Consider the following 22,420-nt stretch of genomic DNA (forward strand, 5'->3'; position numbering starts at 1 on the left):
AAAAAATCAGCCACCAATGTTCCACCAAAGTTTTAATCACAAAGAAAATAACCAGTTTACTCAGTGCAGTAAAAATTAATTTAAATAAAATAACACTTCAGAAACTCTACTCTGGTAAAATATTCTATTTTATAAAGTGAAATACATTGCAATTATCGCATCTGATACAATCTCCAAACTGAATTTAAAAATGACATTTTCAAAATTCTCTACAAAAACAATATGAAACTCCATGTAACTCAGCAAGTTCTCCTCAGTCTTAATATATTCAAATGTTACTCATTTAAAATCTGTTATATAAACTATACTATGTTAAAGAACATTTGGCCCATTAGCAAACATCTTTTTAATGGTGGAGAGAACGCAATCATTCCTTCCCAATAAATATGACAGTGCAACAGATCATCTAATCAATGACACTTAACAGACATGCTTTGATTGCCTTTGATCTTGTTTAAAGGCCCATCTGACACAAGCTGGTTCATGAATACTAAACTGTACTTTGAAAACAAGGTCTGTTTTTTCCACTGGTCTTCTGTAATCTCAATGGTCTAGCTTTGAAGTGAACTCAAGTATTTTGGTAAACATGAACTTCATATTACTGTTATGCATTTAAATCCAAGTTTTGCATTTCACAACACAACTGACTTTCAACAAATGAAAATAATATTAATAATAATAATAATAATAATAATAATAATAATGATTATGATAATAATAATGATGATAATGATATTCCAATTAGTAGTAAGGAATGTAAGAGAATTGTATTTCTAGACATGAAAAGTACATACTTCCAAACACCACAATCTAGTTACATTTCTAGAGTCACTTCTTGCATATTTTGTATTACTGTCCATATGGAATGTGCGAAGACCACCACTGGTGTCCTTTGAAGGTAAGCATGTTCTGTGCAGGAGGACATACTTCCCAGCTACTTGTCCTTCCTCGTCTCTGTATGTGAGCCTTTCACTGATCTCTTGCCGACTGTTTCTGCTGCGGAGTTTGTGCGTTTCTGCGTGGCACAGGCTGCTGCACCATTGTCGGAGTTCTTTCCTGAGAGATGGGCGAGGGTCCCGGGGTAGACCTGAGTCGCACAGCTAGGCTGCTCTGGTTGCAAGGCAAAGAAGGTGCGGTACAGCACCCCCTCCAGGGGTGCGAGGGGTGAAGAGGTAGAACCGGTTAGCATCATCCAGACCTGAAGATAGACAGGAATACTTTAGAAATCAACCATGGAACCCTCATCTTGTGTGTGTTTTTTCATATAACAATTTAACCCATTTGTCTCTTCTTATTCAGTACAGGGTCCTGGTGAACCCTAGATCATTGTTTGTATTTGTGTATTATTTGTTCCAAAGGCAGTTTAATACATGTTAACTACAAGTCTTTGTCTTGGATATGGAACATGGAAATAACGTGGAAATCCAACACCCAGCCAAGTACCGTACATCCCTGAATGTATGAGGCCGCACAGAGCTGCAAGTTTCTAAAACAATGTGTTAATGCAGATCACTTTGTCCCTTCAGGCAGAGTCCAGTGACACACAAATGACTAATTCTATTCTTTTGCACACAATCTGACTAAATGAGGAAATGGATCAATTAGCTCTGTGGTTATGTGCGCTTTTTTTGTATGAGCTGCCTCACTCACAATATGGGATGAGACATAGCCCAGCTGTCCCAGAGGTGACAAACCCTAGATATGTCATTTGTAGGAGCCTGTATCACAAAGTTTGGCAGCCTTGCTGCACGCCTCATGTCATGTTCTCACACAGTTTCATACGCTGGCCTGCAGCATTGCCGTAATTAGCTACAATTATCCCTGATACCTCTGAAACTCATGTTCACTTTCTGCAGTACATAACACATAAATCCCATAACAGTCATCACTGACGTAATGCATAAATCAACCACAACTCCCAACAGAGTTAGATGAAATAGAAAACAGATGAAGAAATGGAAGGAAGACAGAGTATAGATGCATCCACCTTCCCATAATGAGGGAAGGCTCTCTGGCAGCCTCAGACTACACTAACAAGATGGCCACACAGTCAAGTCTAAATGGGACCGTTGTGTACTTCCCCTTCTTGGAGAAGACAGATAGTTCACCAGTAACTGTCCACCAAGATGCCTACTTCTTCAAAACCTGTCTGCCGCAAGAAAAGCCGTGCACCTAACGGCAGAGAGTGATGGATGATGGCATGGTCATGCTGAGAAACAAGAGCGGGGAACCAAAGCAAACACGCGGTTTCCACAATGCAGGAGCCCATTCACAGCAGACAGGCGCTGCTTGGTTGCTATGGCTACCGGACTGGAAAGAACCGGCGGGAGAACAGAAAATATAGGGAATTTACAATCTGAATACACGGGGTCAGAGACGCATTATTAAAACTGGTGTTTTTCAGTGACTTTTTGATATAGTTCAGGATGCTCACTTTTGAAGTCACTGATGAATAGAAACACAACCAAAGGAATGAGAGGGCATGGAACATCAAAGATCTGAGTTTGACGGACTGCTTTCCAAAAGGGTTCTGAGATGTGTTATTAAACATATTAAATCTCCATACGAAGTAAACAATAATAGCAAAATAAATAAATAAAAATGAACAAGACTTCGGAAATTAGGAAAGATACGGATCTTATATGTTATGACATATGTAGAATTATATCACAGCAATGTTGACTACAAAAACACAGCTATAATGTTGGTCAAAAGAAAATAATCACAAAGCAAAAGAAAAAGTGTTGAAAAAATCTGGCCTATGTATTCAAAAATTATAAATTCAGTCTGAACACAATCTGACTGTAGATCTGAGCAGAAGAAATGTAAATTAACGCTTTTGTTGTTCAGAGAATTAACAGATCATAGTGCTGATGGGCAAACAGTCAGACCTCAATCTGAATCACAATTGGGTTCCACTATAAACAGAACCATAGCACTGACTTTGAATGCCTCTTGCAAGAAACCAGCCAAACTATTAAAAAAAATACTTTGTAAATCCTAAATGTATGACTTTAACTTTATAAGTCTATGGTATGATATATTAAGAGTAAGAATATATTTTATTCTTAATCAGGTGCATGAAAAGTCAATATCACCTTGTTGACGACAAGAAAAACAGTGTAGACGAATATGAGGTGGTGCTCCTTGACCGGAAGTCGGTAACTCTGCTGCAGCGTGAAGAGGACCGCGCCCACCAGAGTCACCTTAGTGGGGCTGAAAAATAAATAACACACACACCACAGTAGGATGAGAAAATAAGTACAAGAATAAGTGGTGTTTTTTAACAGTGTTGGACATATGGATTCTCACATCTGATTCGCATTGCATTGATATCAATGGATTAATGTGACCTAGCTTTTTTTTTTTATAAAACAAAACAACCTGGAAAACCGCATTTTGCAATTATTTATTCAACAGAAATCGACAGAAATGCGATTCACACAAGGTGTCAGGGGATTCTCGAGCAGAATGCCAGTCCATCTGTCAGGAATCTGAAGTAGAACCCAAAAGGGAGCTTGCAGCAGGAGGACTACCAAAACACTTAAGCAAATCCATAACAGAGCAGCTCATAAAAGAAGAGTTTTGAAATGGCCGAGTCAAAACAGATCTGAATCCAACTCAAATATTGTGAGGGGACTCAAAGCGGGCTCTACATATAAGAAAGCTGTCAAACATCACACATTCGAAGCAGTTCTGTATGGAGGAGAAGGCCAAAAATCTACCCCGTCGATGCAACACAGATGGACAGTTACAAGAAATGCTTATATAAAGTTACATTGGCTAATAGGGGGCAAATCCAGCTCAGAAGCCGGGGCTACACAAACACAGAAAGATGCATCTATTTAGAAATGTACATTTTCAATGTTATTTGTTACATTAGATCACATTAATCTATTATTTGAATGGAAACGAGAATCAGATGCCAAACGCTGCAATATTTCAGAGGGTTCACTTTTTTTTTTTTTTTAGACAGTACCTTTTGTGTACTTGTTAGGCCTAAATGCCGAGGTGTCAAAACACCTGGAATATCTGACATACATGTTGTGGGCAACAAGAAGATCATTCTGTTGTCTATATGGCAGATAATTGCTTTACATTTCATTTTAATACTTACATTGGTTTTCAAAATCAAGCACATACCCTAGATTGTACCTAAAAGTATCATTTTGCATTCTGTGTTGTGACATTTATCTGGTGCCCATTGCTGTGGTATCAGCAGTATAACAATATCATTCCACAATTCATGTTAATGATGATTAACTAAATTAAGCAGTTTCACAGTTTCATTGACTGAACTAGTGTCAAGATATTACCTATGATGACCTATGACATACTAAAAGGGTATGTGGATTTCTCCGTGAATATTTCTTGACTTGGAAGAGGAACCAATGTTAATAAACTACATCAAAAAAACACACATTTTAAATAGCCATATCTTGATTTTACTGTATGATTCGAACAACCAATGTGACAAAAAAAGGTCTGTGAACCTCAAGTGTTACAATCAACTGTAACACCTGCCCTGCTGCATAAAATGAAACCAGATCAGTTTGGTCACTGCTCTTTGAAACTACATTCTTTTCAAGTGAAATATGGTCCAATCAAAATGATTTCAGCAGGTCATAATAGAAGCTCATAAGACTGGAACGGTTACAAAGGGATTTCTATCGACATGTGCCTCTACTAGTCCATGGTCAGGATCAGGTCATATTTTATCACCCACATGCATAGGGACCCAGAAAATACCACACACTTCTTCTCATGACTGTGCAATTTTCCAAGCAATAGCAGGGAGCTCAAATCTTAAAAGCCAACTGGCCAAAAAGGATAACTCACTATGACATTTTCAGAAGTTCATTGGTCTCCGGTTTCCAGACTCCCCTAACTAGTTGCTCAAAGTTACTGATAAGCCCTCCCCCAGCACCTGGGGAGAAACAGGAAAATGTTATTTTCTTCCTTTCATGCCATCAAATTCACTTTTTATAATACACATGCTAATTAAAATGAGTGAATTTCATTTTTGTTGATTCCGACCTGTTACTAAGCACTGATTAAATGGAATGAAAACATTAATTATACCAGGCAGGCAACATAATATATATAACATTTTGAAATGGGATGTGTCAGCTTTGAAAACAAAAATATAAAATGCATTATGCATTGACGATATTTTAAGTCAATAGAGAATCATATATCCTGTCTCAATAAACCTTACCGAAGTGTGGGCTGGTAAACAACAGCAAAAGTAAAGCTATTCAGAGGCTGCATGCAGTGCTCATTACTCAAAATCTTCCTCTGAGCAGATTACCTCTGGCCCAGCCAACAGCAATCATCACCAGCAGGGCATCAGTGTACTGCTTTCGAGCCTGTGTGACCCCTCCCAGGACCTTCCAGGTGCGGGACACCTCCTTCATTCCAGACAGCACCAGTCGCACCGGCAGAGAAGCAGAACAGCGGTATACAAGGTTTGCTGGGCAGTAGAAGACCAAGTACCTAAGAAAAATGCAGCATGGAGACATGGACAATAAATTGACTAGAAAATGCAACATCATTCACTCACCAATGGGCTTCATTTACTGACTTGTGTGGCCGTCTGTTAGACGCCATTTTCAGGAAAATAGTTTCACTATATTCAGAAATTGAGCAGCCGTTGAAAATCTAGGCCACAGTCAGCTCAATCCATATGATGATCTCGTGAATCTTCTAGAATGTTCCATAAGAATAAGCAAACACCTTTACTGTACATGGGGTACTGAGGGATGGAAGGCAAAGGAGATAATTGAGTGCCACTATCCGTCAATTTCATAGAAACAGTCAGGCTCAGATTGAGATGGGCCACGGCATCGAACCCAGTGCCGTACTCACTGTAAATACACAGTGCAGCTCCCGCAGATTTGCTGATATGAACGAGGGGAAATTCATTTTCACTAATATGACGAAGACCACGTGCAGAAAGAGCTGGCAGATGTTGATTCCTTATATACTGTGCTGTATTCAGCACCACACAACAACATCCTTAGACTTAAATGAAACCCTTTTTTTCCAGTAACTTTTACGAAAATTACTATAGTACAATAACCTGGCATAATTTAGCTAATTTCTATTGCATTGAAATAATTTCAACAACCTTTAATATAGTGTATGTAGAATAAAATTATCCAATTATAAAATTGTTCCCATTGCAGATCGCTAAGATCATTGTCACTCTAAAAAGGATCGAATGGAGACAGCTTTACTTCTGCTCCACTAGAGGGTGCTACCACACTGAAGTTACATCAGTGAAAAAAAGTGTGAACCCTTTGGAATCTAAGGCAATAACAAACTGCCTTATTTAACAAACAACTCACTCATTTCTCATTGCCATATCATTACTGAACAAATCTGTATAAAACACTCATGGTCACTAATAGGAAAAGAAGCACGTGAACCTCTGGGATTGACCGAGCGAAAAGACGGTAATTGGAGTCAGATCTTCCAAACAATTCAGGTATGGGTATGACTTGCCCTGTCATATTAAAAACAAAATCACAATTTTAGTTACCTGTTGTAAAGTGCAACCTGGCCTAACCAAAGAAGACTTCAGAGGACCTCAGCAGAAAAGTTATTGAAGCTCATTGGACTAGAAACAATAACAAAACTATTTCTAAAGATTTGGTCCTCCATCAGTCCACAGTCAGGCAGACACTTTACACATGTTTGAAACTCAGTAGTGTCACTATTCTCCCTCACAGTGGGTGTTGTGCAAATATCAATGCAGGAGTATGTTGAAAGATCTTCAAATAAGTAACAAAAAAGCCTAGGGTGACAGTTAAGGATCTGCAGGCACTTCTTGCACTTGATAATATCTGCGTTCATGAGTCTGTATAGGAAACACACGAGTGGTGGTTGCCACAGAGAAAACCACTGCTGTCCAAAAGAAGAAAATGCATTGCTGGCCATCTCGTTTGCTCAAAGGCACCTAGATGTTGCACAGCACTACTGGACCAATGTTCTTTGGACAGATGAACTTTCTAGTAAATATACACAGCAATATGTTTGAAGGAAACAAAACATGGCATACCAACACTAAAATATCATCCCCGTTGTGAAGCCAGTAGGAGGGAGTATATTGGCTTGGGGATTCGCTTTGCTGCCTGACTGACTGACTGACTGACTGAATGCTTTGCAAATACTGAATCATAAGTTTTATTGTGAAATTCTACAGCAAAATGTCAAAGTTTCTGTCTGTAACCTTAAACTCCAAGAAAAGCTGGGCCATGCAACACGACAATAATCCAAACAAAAACCCAAACAAACACAGCAGTAAATCAACAGCGGAGCGGTTCAAACAAAATATATTCTGTATTTCAGAATGGACAAGTCAGAGTCCTGGCCTCAGTCTCACTGAAATTGTGTGGGATGTGAAGCAGCCCATTCAAGCAAGACATCCCAAAAATGTATACAAACAGAGACTGTAGTGCTGCAACGATGGAATATCATGACATTCAATTTCTCCCTCAGAATTTTTGATTATTCTATAGAATTGTCTGAATTTACTTTAAGAGCAAAAAGTGGTTTGATGAAAGGTGCCAAATAATTTAACTTAATGAACAGCATAAATTACACAAAACACCTTGTGAAACACCTTTTCACAAACAACTACTTCCAATTTTTACATCATGGGTCATGTCCCCAATTATAAAAAGTCTTTATTACAATGAAGGAATGTCAACATTTTGAAATTATCTTGAGTTAGGCCCCTTTCCAGTAGGCTCCATACAAATATGCTTGTATACAACTGGAAATAAGCATGGTGTTTGAAGGGGTAACATACAAGGAAGAACTTCACTGTTTTCTATACATATGACAACAAAACTATTGAACCGAGTCCTAGTCCAATAAAGGTTGGCTACTGCAGATAAGGATATTTTTATGCAATACAAGCTGAGTGATGTCATTACAAAAATAATTTAAAATATTCTGATTTTTTGGATGTCTTCAAAAAAAAAAGTGTCTTGTATCTAAAAACATAAATATAAAGAGACATAATGACATTTTATAAAGTGTATTGTTAAAAAAAAAAAGCTGTGTTTGAGGTAGACATGGAAATGAGTAGTCGGGCACTCGATTATGCAAAAGTGCACTTCTATAAAGTGCACCCATGTACTCAACAGTGAAAGCAGAGATGTGTTTGAATATTTATACATTGAAAAAATCCTTTTAATACGCACAATCACAATGCAGTTAAATTAGGTGAAGGGCTGGATGTACTTTTCCTCTGAGTGTGATCGCCCTGTGTGCAGTAAAATACTCCACAGTCTGAGGACAAATTGACACTGAAAGTTTACTACTTTGCGAGTAACATAACTATTACTTATATTTGTTTCAAACTAGCAAGCTGACATAAGTTACCTCATGCTGCACTGGGACGTTTCCGTTACAAACGCTCTTTCGTGCTCATTATGCTGTCATGCCAGTTTATTTTTACATACTTCACAATGCGCATAATCACCCTCCCGTGCGAGAATGTCACACCTCAGACTGTTTTTGCTGTTAACGACCAGCTTGGTTTTCTTGCCTTCCCTCTGCCATTTTTCCCCTCTCAGTTTTAATTAACATGGCACTAATTGTCACTATTTCTACTCTGTGTTAAGATAACGGAAACAGATAACGGAAAGTTCTATAATTCTCCAATTTGCGTATCAAACTAGCTTTTATAAATTGTTCAAATGTTTTTTTAATGTATTGAAATGGTATTAAAATTACCCCTCTTGCTCTCGTTTGAGAGACAGACACACATACATAAAGTTGAGAGCAAAGGTTGGGGTCCGAGTGCAGGGTCAGGCCATTTATCCAGTGAACCTGGAGCATTCTGGGGGGTAAGTACCCACAATGACCCACCAGACACATGGCTATTCTTACAAGGACAGGATCTGAACCAGCAGCCTTCCGAGCACAGGGACAGAGCCCTGTCCCACTGAGCCACATGCTGCCCCCCACTGATTATCTGTCCTACAGTTTTGCTTTGAGGAACAGGTCAGCACACCTCCTCACCAGTGTGTAGGTCTGAGAAGCTGCCACAGAAAGCATTCTGCTAAGGTTACTGTTAATAAATATTAGGGTTCACATACTTTTCCCTAATAAATTACACTAAATCTTTAAAGTATTTATACAATAAAGATAAAGCAATGTAAATATTTTTTGTTTGTTATGCTCTATTATCAGAGATGTATAGTAACGAAGTAGAACTACTTCACTACTGTACTTAAGTACTAAAAGGCCGTATCTGTACTCTACTGGAGTATTGTTTTTTTCTCCTACTTCCACTTTTACTTCAGTACATATTTTCGATGAGTTTAATACTTTTACTCCGATAGATTTTTTATGTGCTGCATCGTTACTCGTTACAATTATAAAAATGTTACGAACCATTCCAAACCCACATTATCACTGCCAGAGCAGTAGATGGCTCTGTCACAGGTTTGAATAAGCTGGCTCATCATTGAGCGAATCAGACGATCAAAGAAGACAGCGCTGCCTGCCTGCATTGAGAGCACTTTAGTTTGTTTTCGACATGGAAAACCCAGAAATTCCACCTTCAACTCCTTCACTTTCAACTGATCGTGGCGATGAGAAAGACCAGCCGTGGCCCTATTTAGAGTCCATGTTAGCATTTGTCGGAGTGAAAGACAATTCATATAGAATGAAGTGCTTACTCTGCCTCCCGAAAGATTGCGAAATAATGGCCTTCAGAAATTCACCGTCGAATTTGAAGAAACATATCAAGGTAAGTTAAAAATAATATAACACACAAAACACAGCAGTTTGAGCTATCCCTAAGCGCTAGATAAGTTAACTAACATTAGGTACGCGCGGTTCATAACATGCTGCGATGTTCACTTAACTAGCTGGCTATCATAAAGGCTGTCACGCTGAATGGTGTTTTTGATATATATATATATATGATGTCTATTGACTGCTTTCTTTAATAACTGCATAACACAATACTTGTACTTTTACTTTCAGTATTTGAGTAGTAAATTTTAAAATAAACTACTTGCAATACTTAAGTACAAAAAATGTTGAATACTTTAGTACTTCCACTTAAGTATGGTGCTTAAAGAGCACTTCGACTTCTACTCAAGTCACTTTTTTGATAGAGCACTTGTACTTTTACTCAAGTCTGGGTCTCTAGTACTTTATACATCTCTGTCTATTATGATTAAGATGAAAATCAAAAATAGTACTTTAAAAACCATTCATGCACAAATTCATTCAGATGATTCTAAAGGTTTCACAACCATATGATCGCATCATATTGACAACAAATTGACATTCGCAACCAAAACTACTGGTGAAAAGGTTTCCTTTTTTATGACCATTATCAACACATCAATGACTGTTTACAGCTTAAGGGTTTGCTGCTTTGCTCTGATCTGAGCCTGCACATTCTCCAGCCCACTTCACACATGGTCTTTCTCTCAGAACTTACTCACACACCACAGAACACTCATAGTTTCATACTCCCTACACAAGCTGTCACACGCTCCTCATACTGCATAGGCCCAGGATACGCTGTCACACGCTCCCCATACTGCATAGGCCCAGGATACGCTGTCACACGCTCCCCATACTGCATAGGCCCAGGATACGCTGTCACACGCTCCCCATACTGCATAGGCCCAGGATACGCTGTCACACGCTCCCCATACTGCATAGGCCCAGGATACGCTGTCACACGCTCCCCATACTGCATAGGCCCAGGATACGCTGTCACACGCTCCCCATACTGCATAGGCCCAGGATACGCTGTCACACGCTCCCCATACTGCATAGGCCCAGGATACGCTGTCACACGCTCCCCATACTGCATAGGCCCAGGATACGCTGTCACACTCTCCCCATACTGCATAGGCCCAGGATACGCTGTCACACTCTCCCCATACTGCATAGGCCCAGGATACGCTGTCACACACTCCCCATACTGCATAGGCCCAGGATAAGCTGTAATACGCTCACCAGACGACGGAGGCCAGAAGCACACTGCCCGTGTTGGAGAGGGGAGCCACGGACGGCTGGGCCAGCATCAGCCCTGAGAGTACCGCCCCACCAAAGCAATGCAGCATGGCGCTGAACCAGCAGGCGAAAGGGCTCCTCCGGGCCACATCCACAGCTCCTGTGACCAAAGGGAAGAAGCTGTTGAAGGCAAAGAGCTATTTAAGGGATGACTCAATGGCCCCCCCTCACACACTGCTGTGTGTACATTTTATTAGACATATAAATCAAATGAACAGACAGAGAAGGCTTTTTGTCTCTCCCACGCTATAGGCAGAATTATCCTCTGGGGCATCATGCACTGCAGGTACTACGAAAGAGTGCATGGGCGCACGCAGCAGTGCCACCATTAGATGGCGCTATGCAGGTACACCTGTGCTTGGTCTGAAGGCTATACAATGGCAACATATAGCATCTTCTGAGTGTACAGATCACATCATACCGCAATGCACGCATACATGTTTAACATTTACTGCATCAAAGCATTCAAGAGTAATTATTATAATTAAGAGAGTCTGAATGATTATTGCAGTCTTATAGAGTATCTGAGATGCATTGTTACAGTGTTGAAATTTCTACCATTACCTACGTATACAGAACAGAATCTCATATTGCTGCTGTATTTTACACAGCTTGTCTGAGTGAATTTTTCCTGTTACTAAACTGATACCGCAATAAGTTGGCAGCAAAATGGCACTTTCTGAAATTTTATAGTATAAGACTGACTAGTATAAAAAAAATATACCTTACAAAGTATTTACTACCACCTTGAGGTGATATTTTCTAAATGGTACTTAATGATGATCCGGCAAAGTTGGGGACATTGTAACCAGAATACTCATGATAATGTATTACAGTTTTACACGATTCCAATAGTGGGTGGCACAGTGACTGGGCAGTTATTCATTGTGCTTCCACACCTTCATGGATGTGGGATTCATTACAGTCCAGGTTCTGTTTGCATGTGTACATGTGGTGGTTACAGGTTCTCTATGTTGACTTCGGTTTCTTCCTGTTAATCTGGTTTCCACCCACAGTGTGTGCGTGCATGTGTGTGTGTGTGTGTGTGTGTGTGTGTGTGTGTGCATGCGTGATCATGTATATATTATATTGTGGGGAACAAATTAACTCAAAAAGAACTAAATTTTATAAAAATCTCTGGATGCAATCAAGAAACTAAAAATACTTTGATTACTTATGGTTAAGGTTAGGGATGGGTAGGGAATAAGATTATCATAGTTGGGGGTTAGGTTATGCCCACAGAAACAAATCGAGACTCCCTACAGTAAAGATATGAAAACGTGTGTGTATGTGTTTTTAACTTGCTTTATCTTATACAGTAATTGCAACAAAAAGCAAAACGTGTCCACCTAGACGAGAAAAAATGCCAGCATAGAGTTTAAATAGAGTTCTGAACAGGAATTTCCTGTGTGAAAATAAGCTGAGGGTGAAACTTACTACTCCAGTATAGTAATTATGTTGTGACCACAACCAAAACTGCAAGCTTATGCAAATGACAATTCAGCAGAAATAATACATTCACAGTGGTTAACAGTTAGGTTGAGGATAACAGATACATTTGAAAAATTTGAGTAAAACATTTCATATATCACCCCAATTAAAAGCTTAGCATTACGGTTCCTACATCTTCCTTCCAACCGTCAGTCTTGTGGTTTTATCCGTATTGTGGTTTTATACAGTATATAGAATAAAAACTGTTTAAAAAGACTGACTTCCCTACAGATCTCTTTCAGCCAAACCTTCATTCCTTAATAGGAGTGAAGGAGGAAGAAATAATGCTGAGTCACTTTAAATTCTTTCCCAAGCCCTGAAAGAAAATTTGGGCAAACATCAACAGCACAGAGCTTAGATTCCGTCCCTCCCCACTGCAACATTAACATTTCCCTGAATGAAAAAGCCCAGATCTCTACAACCCCCTCTCGCGGGACCTCTCTGACTCCTTTCAAGGGATGCACTGTGTTTCAGGTCCAAGACGCACCACATAATTCCGCACGTTAAAGTAAACTCAGTGAGACAGAAACTATTATTCCCTCTGAGCAGGGCTGAGGGGCCCTTTGCTCGCCTGCAAAATGTTCCTTCCCTTTGCTCAAAGCCTCATTATTGCCAGATGGCTGCTTATCTTAGGATCCATAGCAGTTTCTCATTTTGCTTTTGCACATTAAGCTCGTTTCAGAAATGACATTTCTGTTTAACCGTTCACATTGCAAAACAAATAATTTAATAGGAGACATTATTTGTAAATTAAAAAAAAAAATGCACAAGTTGTCCGTGTTTCACAATGGAAAAAACTGCGAACACGATGTAATTCATTGTGTAAATACCATTCCGTCAAGACGTAGATAGCAGATCATACAATTCAAAGGCCAGCTGCACTATGGGCAATTTAGAGGCACCGTTTCTCTTAACTGCATGTCTTTGGACTGAGGGAGGAAACTGAAAATCCATGCAAAATGAGAAGAACGTGGACACACCACACATAGCCCGGAAGGTATGGGGTCACAGTTGCTTCCTACCACATCAATTTTAAAATTATTTTCATCATGATCATATCCCATGGTAATTTAATCGTTTAGTAAATATCCTTGACAGTGCCAATTGAAATGTATACTTCCAAATGTATAGGTCAAGCTAGACCAGGGTTATTCAAATCACGGTCCTCGAGGTCCGAGCACTGCTGGTTTTCCAGCCTTCCTTTACCTGTCAGTCAGGTGTGAAGCCTCTGACCAATCAGAATCAGTAATTATTAAACAACTACCTGGGAGAACTGAAAACAAGGCCTGGATTTGTAATCGAGGTCCAGATTTGAAGAGCCCTGAGCTAGACTGTGAAAAAAATGTAAAGGGTTGTCTTAAGGACTGCTCATCATTAATCACGATGGCATTATTCCAATCATTATTCAAAACAACTGTAAGTGTTGAGGGAATTACAGCACTAATTCTCTCAAAAACACAAAAAGAACAGCAGGCAACCGACTATAATAACAGATAAGCCAAACAAGGTAAGCTATTTCGGTCCTTTTAAAATAGACTGCTTACACTCAGTTACAGTTACAGCACAAGTATAACAATAGGGGAGCTCTCCCTCCAGCCCACCTGTCACCACCACAATCAAAATAGCAACAGGAGTTTGCCGACAAAGACAGGATATTATACGCGTCAACAATCCAGTGCACAAGCCTGATTGCAGAAAGTTCATGTAATGTGGCCAAAAATCTTTTGGTTTTTGGGTTTTTTTACTGCATATGTTGGATTAATGTTTAAGTTAAAGCTCTTCAAAGCCATCTTTTTAAATGAATTTGTATTAGGATACAAAATAGGATGCCATAAATTTAATTAGTCATTTAAATATGACTACAGTAAACACAAAGTCCAATATGAAACATTTGGTTATGGCTCCTGAACTGCCCTCATTAAAAATTAGGATTTATTTGCTTTAATACTACATAATACATTAGTTTTGCTTGTAGAATCTCATCTGTCTTACGTACGACACGACTTCCTATTCAAATTCAAATAACAGGGCTGAATGCAATAATCTACATAAAACACAAAATTCACTACACTAATCGTGTAGGGGAAAACTAAAGATGATCACCATTCAACACATTCATTAGCTATCAGTTTCAACTCGAACTTTGAACGGATTGCTTGGGGTGAAAAAACAATCAATCAATCTGAATATTGTGCAACCGTTTAAAGTGAGCTTGTAAAGGAAAGCCTCGCATCGCTCTTCAGAGAGACGGACAACTTTAATCCGTGCCTGACAGGTGTAGACAAGAAACAATGTAGAAACTATAAGCTTACAGAGTCTTTACTTTTCACGGAAGAAGCATCACTTGAACGAATCTACGGAAGTGCAACGTTACCTTGCCACGCTGCAAGGCAACTCTGCACTCCGTTTCCAAACCCGCCCTGCACATGGTACATTCAACTAGTTACTAGTTGAACTACTAATAGTTGCTAATCAGCCCTCTTACCTGGCTGCTCCTTCAGTGCCATCGTAGAAACCACATAGTGAGCCGTGTCAAAAAGCGGAAACATGGAAAGTTTGGACATGCCAAGGGCAAGCTCGTTCAGGTCTAGTAAGCTGAAGAGATTCATCGTTCATTATTTTGTCAGACAATCAACAGGTGAAAGCCTGATGCTGAAACTTCAAATAAGCCGCAAGTATACAGTACGTGTACGTGCAGCTGTTGGGTACTCCTAGACAGAAGTTTCCCCCGCAGTAACCGGATACTTAGTGGCTGGTTAGTAGCCTCCCCCCGCTGACACCGCGTAACCCCTTTGTCGCTTCCGCGAGGATAAGCTTTGTGCGCAGAGCTGCGTGACAGATCACGTGCTGCTGTCAAATATCCGAAGCGCTCAGATGTTTCCTGCTTCAAGGCGCAACTGTTGCGCCTCTATCGATGGTGAACTCTATTTTATAGCATTACAATACTTTCCAAAACTAGGGTAAAACAGTAGCCTTCCCTGAGATTCCTCGATTAGGTATCTCGATTTACGAAAACTATCAAAGAAATTGCTTCCTCATGTTTAAATGAGTAAACAATTAAGTAAATAGGCTACACTCTGCAGGCTTTAAAGTGAAATGAAGCTTCCATCCTGGTCATAATAATCAGCATTTATGTGTTCTGTACCGCGTATCTGCTGCCCATATTGTATTTGAATTGTATTGTGTTGTATTGTATTGCATACTACTGTAAATATTATTTTATTAGTAGGATTACTCAGTGGCTGTTTGCATATCTATCCCTGATGCACCACCTTATTGCATAGTCACATACAGTAGTCTTTTGTCATGCAGTCTCGTCTCTTATTGCAGAACTGTTTGTCCCCCTATTTGCCTGTACTCTCTGAGGCCAGAGGGGTAGCTAGACAGAGCAGAGCGCCTCTATTTCAGTACGCCAGGGTCTCCATGCTCCCACTTGACACAATAATTTCCAATAAACACCTGAAACGTGAATAATTCACTGACATGACATTTTTAAATTCACCTACACATCTTCCTGACCACAAGGTTGTTGTGTTCGGTGAAATAACTATCGCTATTATAATTGCATATGCACTTGTGCCTTAAACTGTGTTTCTATCTGTTTTCCATAGTCAGTTATCGAGTGCATGTTCTCGTTGATCCTGGGACATGTCCATTGATGCACACGGCACTGGATAGGGTACACACGGACCATCACGGAGCAGACACGCACTAAACACACTAATCAGCTGCACACGGAATGGGATCCCCGACCATCACGGAGCAGACATACACTAAACACACTACATATAGTTTCTCATGGAATGGGATCCCAGACCATCACAGAGCAGACATTCACTAAACACACTAATCAGCTGCACACGGAATGGGATCCCCGACCAACACGGAGCAGACATTCACTAAACACACTAATCAGCTGCACACGGAATGGGATCCCAGACCATCACGGAGCAGACACTCACTAAACACACTAATCAGCTGCACACGGAATGGGATCCCAGACCATCACGGAGCAGACACACACTAAACACACTAATCAGCTGCAGTACTTTGGGCTGAACCCACAGAAACCCAGGCAGAATGAGAATGAGACACTGAGGCTGGAATTAAGTGAACCAGCAACATGAAGGTGAAAAGGCTGTCCACTGGGGGTGGGGTGAGGGGGTGGTATCTGTACTGCTATTGTAAGTTACATTTACACATATTCTACTGTTTTACATTGATGATTTTACAAGAAAGATAAATAATAAACTTTTGACAAACAGGGAGATTGCAACCTAAAACATCCACCAAATGGGAATTGAGATTCAAGATTAAATTTTACACCTGCACACGGAGCAGAAGTGAAAAAGGGCAAATATTTAAAATTCCCTTTTAATAAACATTTTTTTTTTTTAAATGATGTTAATGTTTTATGAGATCCATAAAATTATTCAGCCTTCCTAAGCTGTTTAGTTTTTGCTCAAAGCATTTTGTTTTTATTAAATAATATTTAAACAAAGGGTCTAATATTTTCATTTTACATTTTTAAGAAGGAAATGTAATTCACACTATGCATGACTTCTTCCGTAACATGCCATTATTTTTTAAGTAAAATTATTTAAGTCCGTGCGTTTTAGACTTGCACTTGTTATTTATTAATTATTTTGTCATGCTGTTTAACACGATAATTGGATGGATGGATAGATGGATGGATGGAATTATTTTTTTTTTAAATAGGCTACATACGGCGATTTACGCGCAGGCGGAACAAATGTTATTTGCCTTGTTTCTAGAGGGATTCTTAAAACTACACACACGTCCTAAGGTAGATCGCCTGCTTTTTTCAAACTGATGTTAATTAAGTGTAATCTATTACAGTAACTAAATATAGCAGTATTAGATAGCGAACAGACCCTGCCTCGATTGCGACCGCGAATTGTCTGATTAATTGTAGTTTTATGAACGTTAAATCTTCATGACAGTATCACTTTATTTTTTAAACCCTGAACGTTTACGTTAATTGAGGCTAATAACTTTTTAATTTTAGAAACAAAAGAAGCACATTCTTACGCATTTGTTTTAAGATTTTAAGATCTCTTAGATATATCGCCTACCCGGTTCGTTATTAGTAAGGCGGGCGCTCCTAGCTTCTTGCCTAACTAAAATAGGCAGCCTTATAATTATAACGCTGGCACTGCATTTTATACACTTACACGTTACGTAAACGCTGAATTCTTGTTTTGCTGATATTTATTCATGACACGGGAAATAATAAAAATGGATGGATAAACACTTGAATGTACAATATTATATAACTAGTCCATATTAATACAGAATCATTTGCTAGCAGGACCAGCGGAAATACATGTTTTCTACTTGTATGACTCTGATATTGGGTTAACTTCTTGATCATGAACTTGTTTTCCGTCTTAACCTGCTTCCGTGACTGAGCTGAATATCAGGGGCCAATCGTTAAGATACAGCAACAGGAGCACTGCCAGACTGGCCTGGGTTGTAAACAAAAGCACCTACACCTGTTGTCCGTAGCAGTATCTCAGTTTATTTTGTATTATTATTATTTAATAATAATAATAATAATAAAAAAAAAACATGTTGCCCTATTCACTCTGCCGTATTTTTCACCATAATCCTTGTCAGTTGTGTGACCGGTTCTGTTTTAAAGTTGACCATTTAAGAAAACATTTCTCTTTGTCATAATACGTTGTATAGCCTTTAAATGTATGAAGCTCATGTTCACATTCTGGGAAGATGATTCTGTCAACATTCCATTCAGGATGCTGGTCATGTGACATGCTTAGCATTTGTATTACTTAAACAATTGAACTCTTATCCCTTCTTATGATAAAAGGGTGATCATTTATTCTTCCATTCATCTATCCATTTCTGAAACCACTTATCCTATTCAGACTCGCAGGGAGGCCGGAGCCGATCCCAGAGATTCCGGGCACCAGGCAGGGAACGTCCCAGGGTGGGGCGCCAACCCATCGCAGGGCTCACTCACACACCAATCGCACACACACGCACACCTGTGGGCAATTTGGTAACTCCAATCAGCCTCAGCATGTTGTTGGACTGTGGGGGGAAATCAGAGTATCCAGAGGAAATCCCACAATGACACAGGAAGAACATGCAAATTAGACATGGCTCAAACCCTGGTCTCAGATGTGTGTGGCAACAGTGCTAACCATATGTCCTGTATAATACCACTGGTACTTTAGGGTTGGAATGTCCTGTCTGCATGGCCCCATGGCTCACTTAACACTTTCCTGGCATGACTGCTTTGCTGTTTTCATGCATTTGCAAAGGAGGTGAGGAGAGAGCATTTGATGGACTTCAGGTCTCTTCTCATTCCATGTGTAACAGGCCCTGGAAAGGAGCACCATGTGATCAGAGCAGACACCATGCTCATCCTTAGATCCGCATCACGGCACTTCCTCGTCCCTAGAGGGCAGCTTCCTCAGGGAGCCTGTTCCCATCCGATCTCAGCCCAGCGCTGCCTCTGGACAGTGGAGACAGGATCTGCAGTCACAAGTCCTCATGAGATACGTTGGCCCCGGGTGGCTTGCCGCCGACAACGGACATGGCCGGCACAGCTAGCTGGGCTGTGGTCAGGGTCCAGCGACAGAAGGCGGTTTAGTCTGTCTGCAGCAGGGATTGTGAACTCCGCCCCGTCAGCGGTTCAGCCGTACCTCAGACTCATGAGGCTGGACAAGCCGATCGGTGAGTAGTAGTGCAGTCCGCAGGGATTTCTGCCTACTCATTTGAAACAGACGCCAAAGCTCAGCGACCAAATGAGAAACATTTAGGAAGTTTTAAAGGAAAACCTCGTAAAAGCCCATGGTCTAAGAAATCCTACACCTAAGCAGAGTTATTATAACAAAAGATGAAAATCTCGCATTGGATTCAGTCTTTGATAAGGATGATATTTGTGTTAGTGATTCACACTGAGAAGTTGATATCTCTGTGGAGTATCGATTTATACAACGTTAGTAACTCGATGATCCTTTGATTCCTAGGCATATTATTTAAAATAAATGGAAGGGAATTAGTGGAATGATTGCCCTGAAAAATCTGTAATGTTATTACATCAGCAAAATCAGGTAATATGTGGTGAATAAGTGGATTAAATGCTGCGGTTCTGTATTACACAGGTACTTGGCTGCTGTACCTGCCCTGCACTTGGAGCATTGGGTTGGCTGCAGGCCCTGGATGCCTCCCAGACTTGGCGATGTTGACGCTTTTCGGCACAGGGGCTGTGCTGATGAGGGGGGCCGGGTGCACCATCAATGACATGTGGGACAGAGACTTCGACAGAAAGGTACCCGCCGGGTCCCGGGTCCCGGTGACATATCCTCGTGGTCATGGCCCTCGGCAGCTTCCCCACTCTGCCATTGGCATCCCGGGCCGGCACTGATCGGCCTTTCATTCCGTACCTGTGCAGGTGTCCAGGACGGCTGACCGGCCCATTGCCTGCGGAGACGTCTCCCAGTTTCAGGCCCTCGTCTTCCTGGGGGGGCAGCTCACAGCTGCGCTTGGCGTCCTGCTCTGCCTTAATTATTACAGGTACTGATCTTATGGAAACCAGCTCATTTATAGGTACCAAAAGTATATCAGGTAATACTCAGATGGTAAATGTCTATTTGTTTATTGTGAAATTGTGTTTTTCAGCATAGCTCTTGGTGCGGCTTCGCTGTCGCTGGTGGTCACCTACCCCTTGATGAAGAGGATCACATATTGGCCCCAGCTGATGCTGGGTACGGCAGTGAAGTTTTTTACTTTTGTGCTTCAGGATTTCTGATGTTCATGGCATACGTGTCACCTTAACTACCTGCCTTTCTCAGTTGCAATAATTTATCTTGTGCAACAATTCATGTGCGATATTCCTTTTATACTTTTATACTGTGTATTTATATTTGTACATTGCTATATGCGATTAATTTTTTTCCTTTAACTTTCCATTTAGTTTGTATAGTTTTTATTGAGGCTTCTACAGTTTGAGCCAAACGTCATCTTGTTGTATTTGTACAATGACAATTAAGATATCTTGTATATCTTGTGTTTGGTGACGGAAAACTTTTCATTGAATACTGTGACATTTCAGTGAATACTGTGAGCCGTTAAAGAAGACTCCTCATGCTTGTATATTTTGCTTTTATTATTTTTTTTATTACAACATAACACTTGCAGTTAAACAGACACAGAAAAAAACAACAATCTGACCAATAATAGTACAGAATTTAAATGTAATCAAAGTTCTAAAGGCAAGATGGCAGCAGAGACCCCTGGCGTGTCGGTTTATAACCCAGAAATGACTGCAGGGAGGCTGAAGAGGGTGGTGTACATTTTCATGTGTCTTCAGATAAGACTTCACAGAAGGTCATTTCTGATACTGAAGCAAACTTTTATGCCTGGTTTAAGCGTATCACAGTGTGAGATGTAAGTGACACAGCAGCAAAGACAAACAACCGTCAGTCTCATGGGTAAAACATGAAACTTGACACCTGTGTCATGGCCTGTAATAGCAATAATATGTGTTTTTTTTTTTAGGCCTTACCTTTAACTGGGGAGCCCTGCTGGGCTGGTCCGCAGTAACGGGCTCCTGTGATTGGTCGGTATGCCTGCCACTCTACTTCTCGGGCGTCATGTGGACGCTGATCTATGACACCATCTACGCCCATCAGGTAAGAATGGACAGTGGCTGTTTCTCATTGACGTCGCGGGGGAGGGGGGGGGTCAGGTCATGCATGATTGCGATGTCTGTTTTTCTTCTCCCCCAGGACAAAGCCGATGACGTGCTGGTGGGGGTCAAATCCACAGCCTTACGCTTCCAGCAGAGGACCAAGCCGTGGCTGAGCGGCTTCTCCCTGGCCATGCTGGGGGGGCTGGTCTTGGCTGGAGTCAACGCCCAGCAGTCGCTGCCCTACTACGCGGCCGTGTCAGTGGTGGCTGCACACCTAGCCAATCAGGTGGGAGCGCTGGCGACGATAGGGGACGGTTCACTGGAGTTCACTGAGTGGCTTCGCTGTTATTACAGATATTCTGTAACGTTTTATCTCGACCTTATTTTTGTGGCTTGCAGATTTACACTGTGGACATCAATAAGCCAGATGACTGCTGGAAGAAATTCGCATCTAATCGCAATCTGGGACTCCTTCTGTTTTTAGGGATTGTCGCTGGTAATTTATGGAAAGAAAGGGATGGTGCTGCATTAGAAAAAATGGAGACTCCCAAATAAATTTTATTTGTAATTTGAATGATATTTCTTTGATGATTTCTGTCAGCTAATGTAATACTTGTTCGCATTTTACACGACCAATAAATCCTCATTTACCAGGTTTCCGCGGCGAATGTGAGAAGTTGGCCACTAGATGGAGCTAGAGCAGCGGGTAATATTCAGAAGCCAATGACTTGAGGCACAATATGCAAAATTTGCAGACGGAGATATAATGTTATGGACTGAACTAAGCTAAACTATATGCTTCTATGAACATACTGGTGTTCTGTATTCTGATGATGGAACTCAACTTCATCCCCTGAACCAGATCTTTATTACTTGCCAGTTTGCATGGAGGGTTATATCAATCAGGATTGTCATTAGGCCTAGTTTAAGGGGGGGGGGGGGTTAGTTTTTTAACCCCCCCCAAATAAATGTGTATTTAAAAAAAAAATGTGTAAAAAAAGTCATCCATAACTTTTTATATTATATATATGTTTGACATCGCCGCCCCAGTAAATGTCAACCCCCCCATCCATTCATCTCTAACCATGCCCCTGCTATCTGTCCTTTTTATACACAAAACCCACAAATTATTACCATAAATTTAGTGAGAATAGTTAAACAAGACTGAAGTCTTCTCAACGATTTGAA

At 40.5% G+C, this 22,420-nt stretch overlaps 2 protein-coding genes across 4 annotated transcripts; one reads left to right on the top strand and one right to left on the bottom strand.

Annotated features, from left to right (window-relative positions):
- Positions 1-15: 15 nt before the first annotated feature.
- On the bottom strand, positions 16-15,427 carry LOC111838959 (trimeric intracellular cation channel type B-like). 2 transcript variants are annotated; one of them, XM_023802457.2, is made up of 6 exons: positions 15,035-15,427; positions 11,002-11,158; positions 5,312-5,496; positions 4,840-4,927; positions 3,099-3,216; positions 16-1,198 (listed from the first exon to the last, which is right to left on the bottom strand). In XM_023802457.2, the coding sequence occupies exons 1-6, from the start codon at positions 15,156-15,158 to the stop codon at positions 935-937; spliced, it is 936 nt and encodes a 311-aa protein (XP_023658225.2). In that variant the 5' UTR covers positions 15,159-15,427; the 3' UTR covers positions 16-934. The 2 variants fall into 2 exon arrangements, with proteins under 2 accessions (XP_023658225.2, XP_023658230.2); XM_023802462.2 differs by having other exon boundaries at positions 11,002-11,178; positions 15,035-15,163.
- A 1,886-nt stretch (positions 15,428-17,313) lies between these two features.
- Positions 17,314-21,806, top strand: coq2 (coenzyme Q2 4-hydroxybenzoate polyprenyltransferase). Of its 2 annotated transcripts, XM_023801251.2 has the most exons (9): positions 17,314-17,356; positions 18,459-18,520; positions 18,916-19,272; positions 19,704-19,870; positions 19,994-20,115; positions 20,221-20,306; positions 21,100-21,233; positions 21,330-21,518; positions 21,632-21,806. In XM_023801251.2, the coding sequence occupies exons 3-9, from the start codon at positions 18,954-18,956 to the stop codon at positions 21,785-21,787; spliced, it is 1,173 nt and encodes a 390-aa protein (XP_023657019.2). In that variant the 5' UTR covers positions 17,314-17,356; positions 18,459-18,520; positions 18,916-18,953; the 3' UTR covers positions 21,788-21,806. The 2 variants fall into 2 exon arrangements, with proteins under 2 accessions (XP_023657019.2, XP_023657028.2); XM_023801260.2 differs by lacking the exon at positions 18,459-18,520.
- Positions 21,807-22,420: the final 614 nt, after the last annotated feature.

Source organism: Paramormyrops kingsleyae, chromosome 2, assembly GCF_048594095.1.
Source record: "Paramormyrops kingsleyae isolate MSU_618 chromosome 2, PKINGS_0.4, whole genome shotgun sequence".
NCBI lineage: Eukaryota > Metazoa > Chordata > Actinopteri > Osteoglossiformes > Mormyridae > Paramormyrops > Paramormyrops kingsleyae.

Bases quoted from the DNA above. Each gene is read 5' to 3' on its own strand.
- coq2 (XM_023801251.2), top strand. From the start codon at position 18,954: ATGCTCATCCTTAGATCCGCATCACGGCACTTCCTCGTCCCTAGAGGG. The intron at 21,234-21,329 runs GTAAGAATGGAC...CTTCTCCCCCAG, and splicing joins ACACCATCTACGCCCATCAG to GACAAAGCCGATGACGTGCT. The intron at 21,519-21,631 runs GTGGGAGCGCTG...TGTGGCTTGCAG, and splicing joins CTGCACACCTAGCCAATCAG to ATTTACACTGTGGACATCAA.
- LOC111838959 (XM_023802457.2), bottom strand. From the start codon at position 15,158: ATGAATCTCTTCAGCTTACTAGACCTGAACGAGCTTGCCCTTGGCATG. The intron at 5,497-11,001 runs GTGAGCGTATTA...CATTTTTCTTAG, and splicing joins CTTCTGGCCTCCGTCGTCTG to GTACTTGGTCTTCTACTGCC. The intron at 4,928-5,311 runs GTAATCTGCTCA...GTTTCTCCCCAG, and splicing joins TGCTGTTGGCTGGGCCAGAG to GTGCTGGGGGAGGGCTTATC.